The 20,772-nt window shown below is 40.8% G+C and overlaps 1 protein-coding gene across 2 annotated transcripts in view; it reads right to left on the reverse strand.

Annotated features, from left to right (window-relative positions):
• Positions 1-10,143: 10,143 nt before the first annotated feature.
• CNOT6 (CCR4-NOT transcription complex subunit 6) overlaps positions 10,144-20,772 on the reverse strand; it is a 32,682-nt gene continuing 22,053 nt past the window's right edge. For both annotated transcript variants that reach the window (XM_054642622.2, XM_054642620.2), the window contains exons 7-12: positions 19,302-19,459; positions 18,640-18,794; positions 17,537-17,691; positions 16,342-16,572; positions 14,888-15,090; positions 10,144-14,230 (exon numbers count right to left, since the gene is read on the reverse strand). In XM_054642622.2, the coding sequence (XP_054498597.1) occupies positions 14,018-14,230; positions 14,888-15,090; positions 16,342-16,572; positions 17,537-17,691; positions 18,640-18,794; positions 19,302-19,459 (1,115 nt within the window). In that variant the 3' untranslated portion in view covers positions 10,144-14,017. The remainder of the gene's footprint in view (positions 14,231-14,887; positions 15,091-16,341; positions 16,573-17,536; positions 17,692-18,639; positions 18,795-19,301; positions 19,460-20,772) is intronic.

Raw genomic sequence — 20,772 nt, forward strand, 5'->3', positions numbered from 1 at the left:
CAAAGCTGCTGGGATGCAGCAAAGATGGGGGCAAAGAGACAAAGAGGCAAATTAGGGTCATAGAAGTGGCAAGGCAGGGAAGGGAGGAGGGAAATGTGGGGCTGGTGGTGGCAGTGAGTGAGCAGGGCAGCTCCCAGCAGGAGTGGCAGGGCCAGGAGCCTCAGGCTGAGGAATTCCAGCTGTGCAGTAGAAGCTGTGACAGGTAAGAAAAGAAAAGCTGGTTTAACACAGGACAGAGGCAGCAGACAGGGAGGGTTGTTTCTATTCAGGTTCATTTAAATCCTGTTTTGAAAAGCACAGTCTTCTCCTTCTTCACCATCAGCTTTGTTGGAAATGACTGTGATGGTCCTTGTGAAATCATTGCACAATTAAATAGGCACCGGTTCCCTGGACAAGGCAGTTCTGCAGCTGTACAACACCACCCACCTGCTGCAGGTGTACTTTGGGCTGGTTCAGGGAGGGGATGGGGATTGGAGCAGCCTTGTCCCTCCCTGTCACAGCCTCTCTGCCTGCTGAGGGAGCCTGCAGTCCTACCAAAGGAACACAAATTGGATGCTATTGGCTGGGGTAACGTGGCCTATGGTTGTACAGCACTTTTCTCCCTGTTCTCCCCATGGATGCACACCTGGGCCATCAGAAAATGCTCCCCCTCCTTCTCTCTCTGCAGAACAGCCCCTGAGGAGTCACTGGTCAGGGTAAGCCTGCAGAAGTTGCTGCCTGTTCAGAAGTGCTTCCAGACAAGAAAGAAAACCTTATCTTGGAATTTAGGTCACAGAGAGAGATAAAAGCCGTGCTGCTTCCATGGCCAATCTCATGGCAGGCTCTGCATTTGAAGTCACTGGCAGAAAAATCTCATTTATTTGGATCATCAGAACTGCCAAAGGGATTTGGATTAATTTGAATGGGGAATTGGTATCCAAATCCCACCAGCAGCTTTCAGTCTCAGACTTCACATCCAGTTCACAGCAAACTGTGAGCATTCATGGCAATTTTGCTCGCATGATCATGCAGCCTCTTCCTGCTGCAAACTGTAAATGCATTTGGACACAGAAAATCATGACCAGAATTTACAAACCAGGGATGGCAAGGCAGAAAGAAAACTGTCCCACTCTTTCCTCAGATTCTTGTCTTTAAATGACAAAGATGCCCATCAGCTGAAACCAAAGGTGAGGAAGCAACAGCTCCGTGATCAGAGCTGTGCAGTGCAGGAGCTGCTCAGAAGCTCCTGCAGCACAGAGAGCCTCACCCACCCAGGAGGGGCCTTGCTGTGCCCACACAGACAGCCAGCAAGAGAGATGATGATAAACAAACTAAAATCTGAGCAGTGCAGAGTGATTACAGACAGGGACTGTAATGTGAGAGACGAGCAGGAGCAGATCAAAGGGCTGCACACAAACAGGGAGGGGATGGAGGGCTATGAGCAAGGTAAGCAAAATCAGTTCCTAAAAAGGTCTTTAACTCTAAAGTTAGGATTAAAGCAGATATTTTTGATTTCAGAAAAAAATCCAACTCTTAAAGCTCCAAGGAAAACTTAAGGCTCCCATCTTTAAAGGAGATCAGACCTGAGCCTGAGGCAAAACCCAAGGATGCCTCAGCTGCAAGCAGGGGCTTTGTGGGTGGTGCTTCAGGCTTTCCCCCTGCCCTGAAGTGCCTGCATTTGGGCCTAATTGCTCATTAAAGGCATATTTTAATTAACTTTGAGCCTTCCTAAGTGGAGACTACTTCATTTATCATGATGCAGAATGAAGTTAAACTGCATTTAGTGACTAAGCAGGAATCCCTTAGCTTTGAATGAAACCTTGACTGAACCATCAGCACTGTGATTAATGGCAAAGTATTTTGTATTTTCCATTTGCAGCTGTAACCATGGGCAGAAGAGTGCTCTGAAGTGGTGGCTGAAAGCTTTGCTGCTTGTGTTTGAAGAGACAGAACATTCAGGCACAGCTCTCTGCCTTGCTCACCAGGGCCCACGTGTGTTTTTGTGGCTGGCATCACTTATATGGGCCACAGTTGACAGCAGGGATGACCCCTGAATGCCACATCATGGGCTTGTGGCCTTTCCCCATGCTCAGGGATTCTCAAGGATAATCCAATTTGCTTGACACCAGCTAGAGCTGATGCAAAATACATGTTGTGTAAATAGAGAGATATTGTTCCTGGTAATTGCAGCCTTCCTGGAATTAATGCTCCTGGAGGCAATGCTTCCTAGGGCTGTTGCAAAGAGCTGTAGAAAGACTGGGCATTTTTAGAATACCAGCTTGTTGCTTCATAAAGTTTGACCAAATGCCATTTAAATCAAAGGGAGCCTTTAAGTGCTTTGGAATGGCCTTGTAATGGGGATAATGGGGTGCTGCATTCAAAGCACAGATTTCTAATAGCAGCTGATGAGAAAAAGAAAATTATAACTTTATTTATTTGTGTGTATTAGCATTGTATCAACCATTTCATGTCTTTGCTTTTAAATTAACCCAGCTGAAAGCCCCATCAGGCTGTTGTGAGCTTAGCAAAAACTGTGTGTAAACCACAAGGCTTTATCTGCTGTGCCTCACACACCTGCAGGGGCTTTGTCCCTCAGGATCAGCAAATCCCTGCTCTGCAGAGCCGCTGGTCAGGCAGGGGGAGAGCAGAGGGAGCCAGCAGGGACACTGCCACATCTCATCTGCCAGCACAAGGTCACCGTTGCAAGTCAGCTGTGCTTAGCTGAGTGTTTTGTTATTTTTTCCTGGATGGGGAGTATGTGGGAGAGAGAGAACGTGGTTTGTACCAGATGTGCTGGGCTGCTCTCTGAACCCTCTGAAAGGAGCTTGTGGCCAGGTGGGTGCTGGTCTCTCCTCCCAGGTAACAAGTGGCAGGACCAGAGGAAATGGCCTCAAGCTGGGCCAGGAGAGGTTTAGATTTCTTATTGGGAATAATTTCTGGATGGGTTGTCAAGCCCTGGAACAGGCTGCCAAGGAAATGGTGGAATCACTGTCCCTAGAAGTGTTAAAAACTTGTAGGTGTGGCACTCAGGAGCATGGCTTAGCAGTGGGTTTGGCAGGGCTGTGCTGAAGTCAGTCATCTTAGAGGGCTTTTCCAACCTTAATTATTTTATGTTTTTATATTGTTCCAATTCACTCAATGAGCACTGGCTGAGCTCCACTAGCTCAGCTTCAGAACAGGGAGATGCCACATCTCAAATGTCCAGGCTCCAAAGAAATTACACCAGAAATACCAAATTTGCTCCAGATGTTCTTCACACTCCCCCTCAGGTCATGCTACAGAAGCACCAAAAACTGCTCAGAATAAATTGTGATGTTGGCTCACAAATGCCCTTCATGGCTGCTCAGCAGTGCCAGCCTCCCAGCAGGCCCTGTGGAGCTGGGGGCTCTGGAAATGCAGAGTGGCCACCCCTGAATGCTGAGCCTAAAAACCATTCCAGCCTCTTTAGTGGGATGAGCTGGGAGCTTCAGATGGAGCTTGGTTTGCAGAAGGAGCAAAGGAACCTGCACATGGTCCTTGCTCACAGAGCCTGCTGTGCAAAACAGTAAAAAATAAAACTGTTTTTAGGGGAAGCAAACACAAGCACAGGCCTGATCATGCCTGGTTTTGGATCCAGAAACATCCCAGTCCTACTCCAGACCACAATTTAGGACAGATGGGGTCTAAGTGGCACTGGGGGTGACTGGCACTGTCTGCAGGTAAGGAGAGTTTGGTGGTACAGATGTTGCAGGTGAGTTCCTGCTCCTGCCCAGAGGAGCTGATGGGGAGCAGCTCTCCCAGCAGAGCTGGGACTCTGCTGCTGCTGCTTCCAGCCTGGCTCAGTCCCAGCTCTCCCCAAAAACCTCACTGCACCTGCTCCTTCAGGCACTGCACGCTGACATAAAGCACAGCCAGGCTCTGGTGGTGACATTTGAGCTGCTCAGTCAATGTCCAGCAATGTTCCTTCAGGTGTGCTGGGGTGTGAGGCATCCCCAGCCCTCCAGGGATGGTGACATCCCTGCCTCAGGTGCCAGATTCTGTGCTGACCCTCCAGGTGCCTCTGCTCAAAGCTGGTTTGCTGGAACAAGGGCACACAGACAGAAAACAACACCCTCCTTGCTGTGCAGGGTCAGCTCCTGGAATTAATTGCTGCAGGATGTCAACAAGATAAAATTCAGCAGGATCCAAGAGAGGATTAGACAGTCCTGTGATCAGGAACATTTGTGCAATGCTAACTGGGTCAAAGAAATACAAGAGAAATTAAATGTTGTGCTTCCCTGAAGGGCTGAGCTGGTACCAGCTGGGTTTAGAACAGATTCCTCCCCACCTCCCTTTCCCAGGCTTTTTATAGCAACAAGCAAATAGCAGGATCTATTGCAAAGTATCTTCTCTTCCCTGGAATAATAAAGCACTGCCTGCTCTAGGAAGTTCTCGAGACCAAAGTGACAACTGATCCTTGCTGCAGCACCCAGCAAAACCCTCCCCTTGTCATTTCAGAGGCAGAAAATGAAAGTTTCCTTTCTCTGCTGCCTCTAAGCTTCAGATCAACAATTTCTCACGAAGGGAATGAACCACACCATGAACTGGCTGCAGATGAGCTGCTTGTGCCTCCACTCTGAAAATCTTCTAAGCATAATTAACCAAATTAATTATATAACTGTACAATAGTGCTAACCAGGAAAACATGTGGGGTAAATAGCTGGATCCAGAAGCCAACAATGGGATTATAGAGAAGTGTTAGGGGGATAATGGGAGTGGTGGTTTCCACCACCAAAAAGAGCCAAACAGGTTGGGTCTTGCAACAAGGAAAAGAGGAGCAAAATCCTCAGGATTTTGGAATAGAGTTCACTCTCCAGGTTGGCAGACACTGCACCAGGGCTCCAAGGTGGGACTTGCCATGGGGGTGGAAGGTGGAGGCTGGGGTGCCCAGTATAACCTTTTCCTAGGCTTTATTTTTCAGTAGAAAGATGCTGACAAACATCCATAATCCCTGCACATTTTTCTGACATGTAGGAGTGCTCCTGGCACAATTGGCCAGCAGGCACAAGGCACTGCATGTGACAGCAAGGGCAGTGCAGCTGCTCTGAGCACATCAGTTCACTTCATTAAACTGCACTGTCTTCAACAACAGCATTCTGAGAGAAGAGTCTCTCTGAGGCTAATGCTGGCAACAGAAAATTACCAGGTGATCTCAGACAGGCAGCAGAAATCTTTGGATTCTGTGCCCAAAGATGAGGCCTCCTTCCTACGGTGCATTGCAAAGGATACAAGATAGAAAGAAAAGCATTTAAAAATCACCACATTAGGCTTGGCAAAATTTGTGATGCCCATTGTATTTTCATAGTATCATAGAATGGTTTGGACCTTAAAGATCATCTCATTCCAGCCCCCTGCCATGGGTGGGGACATCTCCCATTAGACCAGGTTTCTCCAAGCCACATCCAGCCTGACCTTGAATATTTCCAGGGATGGAGCAGCCACAGCTCCTCTGGGAATCTTTGCAGGGCCTCACAAGGAAGAACTTCCTAATACCCAATATAACCCTGCCCTCTGTCAGTTTGAAGCCACTCATTTTTGTATTCACTGCCAAAATTGACAATGAAGCAAATCCTCACCCAACCACCTCACCACATTTTGTTGTATCTAATACCAATTCTAGCAATTTAATTTCAAAAGGAAATTAAACAATATTTTTATCATTTCCTGTTTTTCCCTGTTTTTCCAGAAATAGCAATGGTCTGACTCACTTTGTCAGACTCTGAGACCTGTGGGGGCTGTGAGGCCCCAGCTATCAAACCAAACATTGTAATTAGCCTTTACTAGAATGCTTTCCTTTCTCATCAACAGTATCAAGCACCACATTTACACAGTCGTTTGTCACACATAATTGGGTTTGTTTTTTTTTTAGAGAAGTGGTTTTTGCACATCCTGATCCAAACAAGCTCCCAAGGTGTCTCAGCTCCATTGTACCTCAACAAGACAGACTCACAGATCTTTATGGATCAGAACATTTGCAGATGTATTTAAGAAGTCCTTGCTCTCAGAACCTTGTACAGAGTGTTCCAGGCCAGCAGTACAGTACCTTTAAAATCACTATGAAAACAAAGCACTGCACCACAGGCATTCCTTGTCCTGGGGACAGGAGGGAACCAACCCTCCTGACAGACTGAGGGCACATTGCTCATCCTGCTGTGGACAGGGGCTCCAGCAGGACAAGGCCATGGCTCTGTACCCTCCTCAGACCATCTGATCTGCACAGAAATGAATCTTTCTGCTCAATGCAGAGAAGTTTTACCCTTGCTGAAGTCCCTCAGCTCATGGGATGAGCTTCTCACCTGCAGGACAAGAGGGAGCAGAACCAACCCCAGAGCCCAAGCTGGGGACTGCAGGTGTTGCCTGCTCCACCACCCAGACACCCAGGAGCTTCAGTCAGCTGCTGGCTTTTGGAATTATTTCTGCTTTCTGTAGGATGGAAATCATTCCTACTTAGGGGAAAAAGATTACCCAAACATATAAGAAAAAAATAATTATACAGAAACAGATTTTTCAGAGCAAGCAAAGAATCACAGAGGTAAAAGAGGAACATGTATTCCAGTTCCAGGTGGTTCCTTCTCTTTTTTCATTTCACCAGTTCCTACAGGACATGAGTACATGGACAAATGTAAGGGAAAGGCTGGCTGACTCCTGAGGCTGATGGAACAAGTTGAAACTGCAGTTTTCACACTATCAAATTGAAAGCCTAATTAAATTGTACAGCCATGCCAGAGACTTGGCACTGGACCCAGCAAAAATGCAAACTCAGTTCAGTGGGATGTGAATCCTGTGCTGGGTGCCACAGGTCAGACACTGCCCTGGTGCCTGCAGGGCTTTGGGAGTGAGGACAGGTCTCAGGGAAGAAAGGCTGTTCCACATGCACACGTGGGAACTTCATTTTCTGTGCTCCTGATTGTGTTTTCCCAGTGAAAGCCCAGTGGAGTCAATGGAAAATTTCCTGTTGGCTGTTTTGGGCCAAGACCCAGATTCCTACCTTTTGTTCATCTCCCTCCTCCCTCACTGGTCTGTGTGTAAGTGATTCCATTTGAGGGAGAAAATGTTAGACAGGGTAATCCCAATCCTTCCTGTAGTCTACCACCTCAATTTACACCAGAAGTACTCCTGGCTTACTCCCTGCAAGCATTAGCAGGCATAGCCCCCACTTCCACAGGGGTACAGCCTCTCAGAGAACAGCTAAGGCACTGAAAACCTTCAGCTGCCTCACACACCAGCTAAAAACACTGCAAAGGACATGACAATACATAAATTTGTGAAGCCAGAAACTGAAAATCAAAGAGCAGTTGAAGGAAAAAAAGTATGTTTGACTTGATCTTGTCTCCCTGGGCAGTGCATGTGGAGTTGCACTGGGTGTTGCTGTTATTCACTGGAAATCTGGCCAGCCAATAACCAGCACTGCCAAGCCCACCTTGTCCCCAGGTGCCACAGCTAAACATCCTTTAAATCCCTCCAGGGATGGCCACTCCATCACTTCTCTGGGAAGCCTGTTCCAATGCTTGAGAACCCTTTGCATGAATACATTTCTAGAGAAATCTAATACCCAATGTAAACTTTTCCTGACTGACCATTTCCTCTTGTTCTGTTGCTGCTTGCCTGGGAGAAGAGACCAACCCCTAAGGGGCTGCAGCCTCCTTCCAGAGAGCTCTGGAGTGGATGAGGTTCCCCCTGAAGCTCAGTTTTCAGAGTTAGGCAAACATTCACCATCTGCACTGGTCTCCTTTGCACAGGAACCTGTAATTCATCCTTCTGAGCCTGCAGCAGCTGCTCCATGGCTGCAGCACACACACCCCATGACACAGGTGAGTGCACAAGTGTGGCAAGGACCTGGTTCCCAGCACCCCAGCACCATGCTGGCCATGAAGCACTCTCACAAACCACTGGAGCCTGGCATGTTCCCAGAGACCAGAAAACTGCAGACAAAACTTAAGACTCTATTAAAAAAAAAAAAAAAAAGTGTAGCCTCATCAAGTGACCTCTGTGTTACTTAAATCTCTGTGGCCACTAAAACCCAGAAGGAGGGTATGTATGTTTTTATTTTCTGTAGTGTGTGCTTTTTTACAATAAATACCTAGCATTTTTAAATAAATCAGTGCTGTCCACTGATACAATAGGAAGATTTAACCAAAATGTACTGTCTTATCTTTTAAAAACTGATAAACTGTGAGAACACTAGGCTTATTTTGGAATAAGAAAATATTGAACTGTACCAAAGATCCCCATAAATAACTTAATTAGATTTACTGCTTTCCATACAGAGTAAGGGAACATATACAGAGTAAACCATTACTGCCTTTGGGTTAGGAAAGGAGGATGGAAAGCAAGGAACGAACCAGAACACACCTTTAGTGAAGTATGGCTTCTCCCAAGAGGTCACTTCATGTACCTGGCTGAGTCTTGTCCTTTCCACTTAACTTTTTCTTTTTGGGCTCAATTCCACAGGTTTTAATGTTCCTCTGCCTCACCAGTGCCAGTAGAAAAGACAAGCCACACTGTCAACTGCCTTGATTTAGGAGATTCTCACCCTAGAAGGCCCAAATCCTACTTTTTTTCCATCACTAAACAGACAGTGGATATGGGGTATGAAGGACCAATAACCAGAGTCTGTCCAGAGAGGTTGTGTAGTCAATTCTATTAAATTAGCTCCAGTTATTTTACTAAAGTTTAGCAAAGACAAGATTTCTTTGACCTGGCTGATGACAGGACACAGGCTCAGCTCAGCCCTTTGCCTTTGAGGGAGAGGTGCTGTTTCCTCCCCACATTCTCTGAAGAGGACACTGGCCTCTCTGTTAGCTTTGGCAGTTTCCTACAAACAGCTCTCCCCATACTTACATGTCAGGTTTGCAGATTCTATTTAGGAGCTTGTAAACTCCAGTCTGGAACCATGCAACAACTGCACTCATCTGAAAACATAACCTTAAGTAGATTGATTAATGCAACAAGGGAAGGCCCTACTGAATAATTTTGTCACCAAGGACCAAGAAGGTCCCTTTCATTCCCATCATGACAGCTGGATTTATAAAACCAGTATTAGTTGGTATGGAAGTTACCAAACCAGCTGCAGCCACGAGAAAAGGTTCATCCCTGGGCCTGAATTCCCCCAAATATTCTTCAGAATAATTCTACAAGCCACACTTTGTGCATGCACTGAAGTAGGTTCAAGCTGTGTGCAGCTCAAGTCTGTGTTTCCCACACCATCTAGTGGCAATCCTGCAAATGTGTTGGGAATTAACATCTCACCCAAGACACAAAACCAAGGAGAAATCATAGCTAGGCCTGCAAGGCACCCACCACACTGCTGGGGACTTACAGCTGCTTTGAGAGCACATTTTAAACCTACAAACAAGCTGAACATTGTGGGGCCTGTGGTATTTATGGGAACACTGAACTCGATCATTTATTTCATAGCAAATCAGCACCAACAGACAGAACAGGGGCTCTGAGGAGGGCAGTGGTGCCAGGAGAGGTATTGGGTGCCTCAGTGTTCCACACACACACAAGTGTGCTCAGGTGTCTGATGGTTCCTGCTGCCAGTGATCACAGTGGCATCACATCACACCAAATGTGGTGAGGCTGTTACAGACACTGAGACAGCGTCACCTGCAAAGAACAGGGTATGAAAATACACCAAGGACAAGAGTTTGCTGCATCTCATTCCTGAAAAAGAAGTTGGAAAAGTCTTCACCTTGTTTCCCTCCCACAGTAAACTGAGTATTTGAATCCCTTCCTGCTGTCAGACCCCAAGTCTGCTTTGTGCTTCTGGAGCAGTAAGAGGAAGGAAGGAGCGGGGTCTACAGGACTGAGACAGAAACTCCACTGCACAGCTGATCCTACAGACTGACCTGGAAGGTCAGAGGGTGGCCAGCAATGAACACAAGGAGTTGAGCTCTGAGTAGGTTTGGACAGGGTTCTCCACAAGCTCTGGAGGCACTTCTGATCATGCCTTCACTTTGAAATCCAAACCCAAGTGAGCAGAGCAGATTTCTGGTGTGCAGATCAGGAAGCACAGCAGGGTCCTTCTGGGATTAACCAGTTCCTTATGCTTCCATTATACCCTTCACACACTTCACTCACTTTGGCTGTAACTCTTGAGGAAGACCTTTACTAATCAAGTTAAAATATGAATTAGACTTCAAGAAGGTTTGAAACAGATACTGGATTTATTGGTCAGCTATGAGTAGGAAAATACATTGGTAAAGAAAAAGAAGACCCTGTATATAAATATAATACTAACTAGTTAAAATTTGACCAAGAAGAAAGTTCCACTGAAGAGAACAGTAAAAGCCCTTGTTTACCATCAGACCATATTCAGTTTCCCATTTATCTTATTGAAGAGCTGCCTATAGACAAATGCAACATTCTTTGAGCTTAGTGCAGATAATGTGCTGGTTTTTGTTACATGAATGGTAAACAAGAGTTAGTCCAGTGCATTACACATTATACAGAAGTACTGTGAATAAAGACTAAGATATTCTATTTTAGACACTACTTAAACATACCAAGACACTTAAGTGTTACAAATTTATGCAACCAAAAGAAAAGAATAGCAGTTAACATACTAAAAAATACTGTGTCCGGCTGGATGAGAAAGGCTTTGCTACTGAAGCGGTTAACTGAACTTTTCAAAGTTTTACAGTGTAATTAGTTTTCTTTTTCCCCCTCCCCCATAATGGTGTTGCAATTATTTTGTCTTTCATGCAGGTTTTGCATGGTTGAAAAAGCAAAGCATAAGCTATTTTCTAAGCCTGCTATTAAAAAAAACAAAAACAACCTTGAGAGATTTGCTGAAGTTATATCAAAGATGCATACAATGTTCTTAAAATCAGTTCAGTCCAATGCTAGCCAAATTTATCTTTAATTTAAAGCTGCTAAAAGGACAAAATAATTACAACACACACCAATTTATATGCTCTTTCCCCCCTACTTGTGTTATGTTAAAAGCAGTAACTTGTGGTATTAGTCTTGTACTCTAAACAATTGTTTTAGTTAAGGGTGTAGTTCAATTTACACTTTGACACCCAGAACTCTTGGTAAATGTAAATAAAACTAGACAAGATATGGTAGAGTGTATTTTAAGTGGAAAAAAGCCTGGTCTTACCTAAATAAATCCTTTCAACCCCAAGGATGTTCTGTGACTTTTGCTGTATGTGCTTTTACAACAAGAACACTGAAGGTACATTATGGCAACACCCAAAACCACCTTGAATAAAAATATTGCAAATAACCATTTCATGTTAAAAACTATGAAGCAAACATTTTGATTTTGTGAAGACACGGTTTATTGCCTTATTCTATGTTATAGCTGGAAATTGAGACTTTAGAGTTAGATTTGTTTGACACAAGAATGTATTTTCTTTGAGAGATTGTTTGACAAAGTTTATCTCAGCTCTGTTTTGGTGCCATCTGGTGTTTCCCTATTTTCAAAACATTTCTCCTTCCTTCCTTCAGCCCCTGAGTCACAGCTGCTGTCCAGTTAAAACCCAGTGAAGTCAAAGGAGTGTCTTCAATGGATTCAGAGGGTTTTCAATCAGGACCTGATGGACTACTATAAAAGCTGGAGGAAATGGTTATTCAAATGGACCCTTAGACCATAAGGTGACTAAGCAGGAACAGTTGTGTCTCCAAAAGCACAAGGGGCCATATTTTCACATGCTGTCATAAATTCAAATATTTTTTAAGACTAAGCAATAGAGGAGAACACATACTGGATAAAGCTCAAACCTTTAGAATCTAACAAGTGCACTCAAGCTCCAGCATCTATTAAAGTAAATTATCCCCCTCTAAAAAAATACAAAATGAGTAAGTGCTTCCCTTCCCCTTCCGTAAAGCTTTCTGGACTTCTTACACAATCCAGATATCAGAAAAGAAAAATAGTTTGCTTAGTCTGACAAGCTAAATTGGCTCATCATTACTGGAAATTGTCATGATGTACATTACCAAGACATCATTAAGGAAACATGAGTAAAACACCTTTTATTCACACTTTACAAAAAAACCCCAAAAAACAAACAGAAAAAAAATAACACTACGCATTAAATCTACTACAGCAATACTACCAGCATTTCAATGTACTGATTATAAACTGGACATGTTTGGTGTTTTTACAACTAAAACCAAAACAAGATAACCCCAAGAGATCAGGTCCCAGACAAGGATTCAAGATCAAAATTTCTCGTATTGAAATTTTAAAATGTACATTTTACACATCCGAACTGTTTGCAATTTTTCTTTGAGCTTAAAACAGAACGGTTTGAGCACATTTGTGTGCTGATACTTTTCAATAAAATTTTGAATCATTATTACCAATCAATTCTCTTATATATAAAAAATTCACAATATTTAGAAAGTTTTCTCTTAATGCTCAGTGTCCTTTTGCTTCCCTGCCCGCAGCTGAAACAAAAGCTGTTTAAGACCAAGCTCTATCTCCATTATTAATTTTTTTTTTTTTACATTTATTATTCAAGTTGTATTAGTTTAAGGAGATGATGAATTCTCCCTTTTAGGATACAAATAGACAAGTTAAATTTGTAAGCTGTTATTTACTTGGCTTCATGACACAAATGGCACTGAGGGTACACTATAACTTCGGTCTTGCTTGACACTTTAAAATAAGACTTGGTCACTTTAAAATATGATCTGAAGAATTGTCTTTGGGACCTGTATTGAAGATGCATTTATTTTACACTGCTTCATTAATAGAAAATGTAGGGCTAGGATTTTATCTTCAAGGAATTATACTTTCAGAAACTGAGGAACACACAAACGAAAGAGAATCCACATGATAGTAACTCTTAGTGGGAAAAACGGCACTGTGCAATGACACTGAAAGAAGCAGTGCATGGGCATTAGAAGCTAGAAACTGTGTACCCATAACCTGAACATGTTCCAAAGTGTGATATTCAATGCTTCACAAAGGAAAAAAGATGCCACAGCTTATACAAAAGTATCTTCATAAAATTTTCACAAATGTTAACATTATTTAAAAAAATAAAAGAGGATGCACAGGATCTCTCTGCATGCACAGGCAGTGCTAGTTGAGAACAAATTTAAGCAGGCACAGTGGAGATAGGACAAATATTTAAAACAGAAATGAAGAAGCTGTACACAAGTATCCTAGATTTTACTTCAAAAGTCAGAGATGAAAAAAATGTCTGACTGTGTACACATCAGCAATAACTTTCAATCCATTCAGGTCTACTTATATTCACTGCTCAGCTTATCTGTTCTGTGAGAACTCTATGCCTCTTTCTTTTTTTTATCAGAAATAGAATGTATTTCGTTCTCTCTGTAAGACATTAATATTTTATAGGTTTGGATTTTGAAAGCAACGTTCTCAATTGAACATAAAAAGTAGTATAAAAGGGCTAACGAAACCCTAACAGTGCAAATCATTAGCAGAGAAAACCTGTGACAACCTCTTTTACACGCTGGCCTTTATAACACATGAAAACAGATAAAAATTTAGCCTTAGTTTACAATACAATCATTTTCCAAATCTGATTTTTCTTTTTTTTTTTAAAGTACAAAATCTCATAAATCAGGTTTTCTGTTGTTCATATACAATCAATAAAGGCTAAATTCAAATTCTATATTTTACAAACAAGTCTGAAAAAGGAGGGAGTGAAGTACGGAGAATGTTCTGTGGATGTTCCTACTGGCCTCAAAAAAGTAGTGCTACAGATAACTGTGCAAAGAGAATACACTGTATAACAATTCCCTATTTCAAGGCATGAAAATGTCACGTTGGAGAAAAGAAACAGGAAGGTTAATTGCAATGTATTAAAGAAAGGTGCAAATGCACCAATCGCTGTGGAACAGTATACAAAGTATATTGGGCTCAGAATTGTGTCTGTTGATAGCACCTGGCTTTTACTATGTCTTTAGCAAATAATTAGATTTAAGATTAAGATTATTAAGAAAAAAAATCCCTGTTGGCCATACCTCACTCCTCTATATTCAGATTTTACAATTGTACAAGTTAGATTGAGGTTGCCCTCTAAAATGTATTTGACTACCTCCTGCCAGGGAGATGGATTCCATTTACAGGAGGCAGGAAAGGCAGCAAAAGCTCCAGTTGTGCAAAAAGTGAGAAGTGGTCAGAAGGGATGAGTGGATGTGGACAACCACTTATATTGTTCTCTATTAACCAATGATGATCCAAAGGTCCAAGAATGCCAAGTATGTTTAGCTGAGGTTTAGAGTAGAAGATGTAATCAATAATACCCTAAAACAAGAGGGGAAAAAAAAGATTATTGTTAGTATTTATTGTTGTCTTAAGTTATTATTCCAAACAAGAGGTGAGCTCAGTGTTACAAGTAATGAAATATCCCATTCCTTCTCTATAGCACATCACAATTTAGGAGATTTCTTCTTCCTATATCCAGTGGGATGCTCAATATAGATTAGGAAAACAAAAGAAAAGGCCACCCTTTATCACTTCTGCTATGCTTTTGTGGGTTTCAATTTCCAACCTCCCAGAGAGCTTCAAATCACATTTCACTGATTTCTAAGAGGAAAAAAACCAATCTCTGTTTCCCCAACAGAGAGCTCAGACTTTTCCAGAAGCAACATGGATTATTTCCTTGCACTTGACAGCTTAAGTGCCCCTGTCATTTAGCTTGGAGTATCAAAACACAAACTCCTTCTGTTTACAGGGATGGTTAAGAGCACCCCAACTCTTGCAAAGCTGTTGCAAGTTATTAAAAAGAATAAGATGGTGTTTAGGAGACTGAAGTGTTGGGCATTCTAGTTTGCTATGTTTTAAGTATAAACTTGGAGAACTTAGCTACACAGATTAACTTACATAACAACTTCATAGAACAAATCACATTAGTTACACTTGAAAATGGAAAACCTTTCCAAAATATTAACAAGTCCTTACCTTGAAGTCAAATGTGTAATTTGTATAAGGCATTAGACCATTCTCATAGGCACTCTTCAACTTGAAACCATGTGTAATTCTTCCATTTGTTGTCCCATTTTTTCCATTACAGCTGAAGTTAGTAAGACTTTCATTGTATCTCAGTTCCTTAAAATCTTTGTGGTTTGTTTCCACTCCACCAGTGCTCAAGTACTCAACAACACCTGTGAGGAGACACATTACAAACAAGAAGGTATTAACAAACATTCAGCAAATAAGTGTAGGTACTTCAAGTCAGACATCCAGCTTTAGGCTTTATGTAACCAAAACCTTAACAACACACAGTACAATCAACAGCAGTTCTTTTAAAATACTGCAGGGCAAAGTGTATCAAGAGCAAGTATCACCTAGAACAAAGTGACACACTTTGATTAGAAAAAAAGAGAAGATTAATAAGGCATAGATTGGGAAGGGGAAGATGAAAAAATCAGAAGTAAAATTCTATCAATGCTAGTTATTGGCTGCCTCTTCTTGTTTTTATGCTCAGGTCCTGCTGTTTAATGTTCTTCAGCTAAAGTGTTTCAAAAAAGCCAACTTCTGAAACACTACTTCAAAAGAAGTTAACTTTAAAGAGGCTGCAAAGCCAAATTGATTAGATTTGTGTCACAGAAAACGATGGTTGTGCCTCAATGTCAGAATAGCTGTGTTAAAGTTCTGGTAAAAGAAGCAGTAAAGTTGTTTTGAAGACAACCAGACATGTGAACTGGTCATTGCAATCGCCATTAGTGATACTGGCCTCCCTTGGATCAAAAAGAATCCCATTTCCATTACTGCTGAGCAATAACTGCTCCTTAAAGCCCTAAGAGCTGTTAAGAGCTGCCAAGATGAAGCCAGAAGGAAGGGGACCAGGAATGGAGATGAAGGATGGCTCCTGAGTACAGCACTTCAGCTGGGTACCTGAGCAAGTAAGGTGGCAGTCACTGAATGTGTTCTTTCCTTGCACTTTATAAAGTTGCCACCAAGTCAAGAAACAAAGTGCCATGCTAATAAGGAGTTCTGAAAAGTCCCCTTCTGAAAAGGATGTATTGAATTTTAGAAGTTCTAAAACATGACAGAAAATGATTGTATGGTAGCAAATTTAAAGGTAAAATATCTTTTCACACTTAATTTTAAGAAAACCGAATTATCAGCAACACACTCATGTCTCCAGTTATTTTTGGAAGATGTTTTAAAATACAGGAACAAACAGGGAACAAAATCACAGTGGAAATGCTTCTGAAAGATCAGATACAGCTTTACTACAGCACAAGCAACAAGGTCACTCACAAATGAAACAGTTCTCTCTCCTCCTTCCCTTCCCTTCGAGCTTATATTATCAAACAATGATATTATCAAACAATGCATTCTCCAAACAGAAAAATTTACAATTGTTACACACTTGAAACAGTCAAAAGAATAAGAAATAGAACTCTTACCAGAGTCTGGTAGAGAATTGAGATCTGCACACAGTACAAGTGGAATGGTTCCAAGCTCTCCCGAAACACCAGGTTTGAGACTACGAGAAGCTTTGTCAATAATGTTCTTTACCTCAGACAGGAACATCATAGTCTGAACCAGCTTCACATCAGAATAATCTGGGTCCCAATGCATATGTGCATTAGCTACAAGAACTAGCTGCTTTTCCATCCCAAGATGTGGCTTTCCAGCTAAAATTTGAAATCAGTTATTTATTTAAAATCAGTCAGTGACAGAAAACACTATTATAAAAATTTAAACAAAATGTTTATGGGGACAAAAAATAAAAAATACCATATGACCTCAAGAGGGTTAAAACCATTTGAATGAAGAGGGTCAGATAACTCCTCTTACATTTAACAAGTGTTTTAGTTGATAGAAGGCATTAGGAATGATATTTCACATTCAAGACCATTAACAGACTATCTTCTTAAATGTAATGCTTTTGTATTCACTGAATATTAACATAAGTAATGGATAATACTAATTACAGGCAAATAATGTTTTCCTAAAAAATTACAGCAGCTTTCCTCAGGCTCTGATAGCAAAGAGGCTCTGTTCATATCTTATTAGGCAGCAAGCTCTGAATTCTAAGTTATCCACATTCTGAGTTACCTCTCTTGCTGGAAGTGTTTCTTAAAAGGCTTGTTTGCTACAACCTGAATTAATAAAATATAATTTGGATAAATATAACACAGGTTGAGTAGGTTCCTACTGTGATACTTATAAAGCCAATTTACATTTCCTAAATTAAGAATGACAAGGCAGAACAAACAGTTTGTTTAGGCATGACAGCAAAGAAAATAAGTTAAAATGATGGAGATACATGATCCAGAAACACACAACTAACACCACCTGATTCTTTGATACTTGTACACAGTTTTAAGAAAAAAACCCGAAAACCAAACAACAAAATCACTTAAGTTTTTATATCTTTTTTTCCTTAGCAAAACAAGTAGGGGAAAAAAAACCTCATCATTTAAGCAATATGACTTTTCCCCAAAATCCTTTTTGGGAATAAATTTGCCTGAACATACAAACTGCAAAGCCAAATTCATGTGCAGAACCTAGCTTCTCTTCTTTATTATAACAAGAGTAATTTTTTTTCATTTACAAAATACCATCTATTTAAAAAATAAATGAAATGGGACTTACATGACATTTCTATCAATTCCTTTCGCAGTTCTAACAGAACAGCGACTCCAATGTTATCTTTTGTCATAACTCTGTTCAGCATAGCCTCTGAACCTTCTGAGTTTGCCATTGCTAGTTGATTGAACTCAACAGTATGCTTTTGGACCAAAGTAAATCTGAAAGAAAAACATCATATGTAATTGTTTTCAGCAGCCAGATACAGTTGGAAATGTTATCAGTAATTCTCCTTTTAATTAAAGCTCAAACACATTTATGATGTGAAAATCTCAGCCAGTCACATAATTTCATAAAATCCTAAATTGAAATCAAGTGATATAGTTTTCATAGCAATGAAAACTATTTTCATGTAGTTTATAGTACCTTAGTTACAATTAAAATATTTTGTTGAGAGAGAGAGAGGTATTTTAGAAAAGTCATGCTTGTTTCTAACTCTGCATTTGTTCCTAGTTCAAATATGCAGATTTAACAGAGAGGGAGTAAATAATTTTCCAAGCCACTAGCTTGCAAACCTGGCACCTACATTTACTTATAGATACACAGCAATGGAAGTAGGAAGGGACATTATTACCATCACATCCAAAGCTGTACAGTGCAATATAACACAACCTGCAGCTCTTAAATGATTAAGGTTTTTTTACAGAAGTGTGAAGTAATCCCTTGTTGTTTGCTTTACCAAAGGCTAATGTATAAAAAAATCAATGTCATCTGAGGCCTTATTTCTGCAATTTGGGGAATTATAAATTTCTTTACTCAAAAAAAAGGCAAGAAAATCTGCTTCATTTTTTCATTATTTCCTTCATTTTCTATCATTACACTCAACAAGTGAAGGATAATTCAGTGAACTCCCAACCAGCACTGCTCAAACAGAATGAAATGTCATTCAACTCAATATTTCAAGGTTATATTTTTATTGCTAGTTCCACACAGAATGATCTCTGTCATATAAACCAGTCTTTCCAGGGGTAGGAATGCTCTGTATCAAAACCTTACCTGGCTAGAAAAGGACAGTTAAAGGCCAACTGTGTGAATTGTAAGAGCCACCTGAGAAATTATGTAAAAGACAGCAAGAGACAACAGAAGGCTCAGCAAACCACATCACTTACTTTTCTGTTTTGAAAAATATTGCACAACCATCAACATGTTTTCTTTCCTGTTCTGACATTGTCCTAGCTCTAGATTTTGGACTGAAGAATCCATTATAGCCACGTTCTTTCAATTCTACCAGGAAAAAACTGTAGTACTGCTCCGTTTCAACCTCCTGCAAAGTTAAGGCAGCACAGCATGAACGTTCTATTAGCGAAATATAGAAGACAGATATTATTTAGACTCTTCAGAAGTGTAAATCACTTTCAAATTAGATTTAAGGGGGAAAAAATCTAAAAATTAAGTACATGAGAGAATGCAAATTCAAGAGCAATATCCTTATTTTAAGAAAATATAAATTAATTTCTGCAATCCCTGGAGTTATGATTATCTCAAGCCTCTTACTTGAAAATGTGTCAATTACAGCCCCACATACACACACAGGCACAAAGACACCCCCACCAACACTGCTTTGATCAGGGGCTGCTGGTTCCCATTCCAACTGCGGGGGCTGAGAGCCTTCTTTTGATGTCAAGCAACAAATAATGTTCTAAACACCACTTTTTCTTTTGTTTGCAGAAGGTTTTGAAAACAGACTGTTTACTAAAAATACACTTAATGTGAAGAAACCAGCACACGGGAATAGAAAAGGAAAAGAAAGAATGGTGTATGTTTTTTTTACCTGCAGACTTATGATGTCAGCATTGCAGCTCAGTATTTCCTGCATAATGGCTTTTTTTCTGTATTCCCAGTTCAAGGCCCAGGATGGACAATAGCCATACAGCTGCCGGGTGGCATATTTGTCACAGAGGACGTTGTAACACATGACAGAGAACAAGGCTGCAGAACAATAATTTTACTTACACACTGATAGATTTAAAAAAAAAATACAATTATGTTCTTGACTTTTGTCTTCTGCGAATTTATCAATTCACACTTCATTTGTTTCAACCAAAACACAGCATGTGTATCGGTGCTAAAAAAATTGTTAGTTCTTCTAGGGAGACAAATTACATGTTTGGACTTATGGCAGCTGCCTTCTAGCATTTAATTAGGAAACAAACACCCCCCCCTTTATATGCTTAACACAGTGAAGAGCAGAAAAATGTGTTTTATGTTGCTAAGTGGTGCTGAACTGTGAAAAACCCAAAACAAAGTAAGTGTATTTGAACACTTGTATCTGCCAGCCACACAAAGGTCTGCAAGTCTACAATTAGAGTCTCTAAAATCTACCTTAATTATTGCCACCACAAACTGAAACAGATCCATAGGCAGGGTGAGGATCCTTTCACACAAAGAAAAAGGGAAGGCAAATTAACCCCTCAAAAAGCCATTCAGGCATAAGACAAGAAATATCTCCTCTCTGTATTAATTTGAAACAGGAGCAATAATGAGACAGGGAGGGGCAACTCAACAGGTAATCCAGCAGCATGGATTTGGGGGGTTGTTTTGCTGGGTTTTATAGGCTGGTTTGTTTTTAAAAAGCACTTAAAGAATTTGCAGTACAACAATGAGATACTCGGAAGCTCCTCTCAAATGTAGAAAAAAGAAACAAGACCACTGTTTGAAGATATAGAGAATTGAAGAAAAGAATCTTGGTCTGATTGGGGTCAAAGTATAGCATTTTGAAAACCAATAAATAGGTGACAGCAAAACAGAAACTGCATTAACATCGTGATCTTTGAAGCAATCACCTTAATAATGGGAGAATTATCAGTCTTGAAAGAGAAGACACTGCAATAATTGAGAAATTCACTAAGATTTTTTGGTGTGCAGCTAAATAGAAAAAACTGTGTTTTAAACAATTTATGCAGGAAAAAAAATAGCAAAGAATTAAACATGACCTGAATCCCAACAGCACGAAAAATGCTGACTCAAGGATGATACCCTGGTTACTTAACTGTACATTTTTTAGAAATCATGCTCAAATGCTTCAATTTTTTTATTCTTCAACAAATGTTAAATTAAGCCTGTTATAATTCCACCATTTAACTAATTGTGGCCAACAGTTTCAATTCCTGTGAGGGGGACCTTAATTAAAAATAAATTACTTTAGAGTGAAAGATGGGTAAATCTGGAACAGGTGTTCCAACTGGGATTGAATGACTTCAGCTGGCTGGTCAGCACTGCCCAGATGATTGGTTAATTTAAGC

The sequence above is a fragment of the Agelaius phoeniceus genome, chromosome 15 (genome assembly GCF_051311805.1).
Source record: "Agelaius phoeniceus isolate bAgePho1 chromosome 15, bAgePho1.hap1, whole genome shotgun sequence".
NCBI classification, from domain to species: Eukaryota; Metazoa; Chordata; class Aves; order Passeriformes; family Icteridae; genus Agelaius; species Agelaius phoeniceus.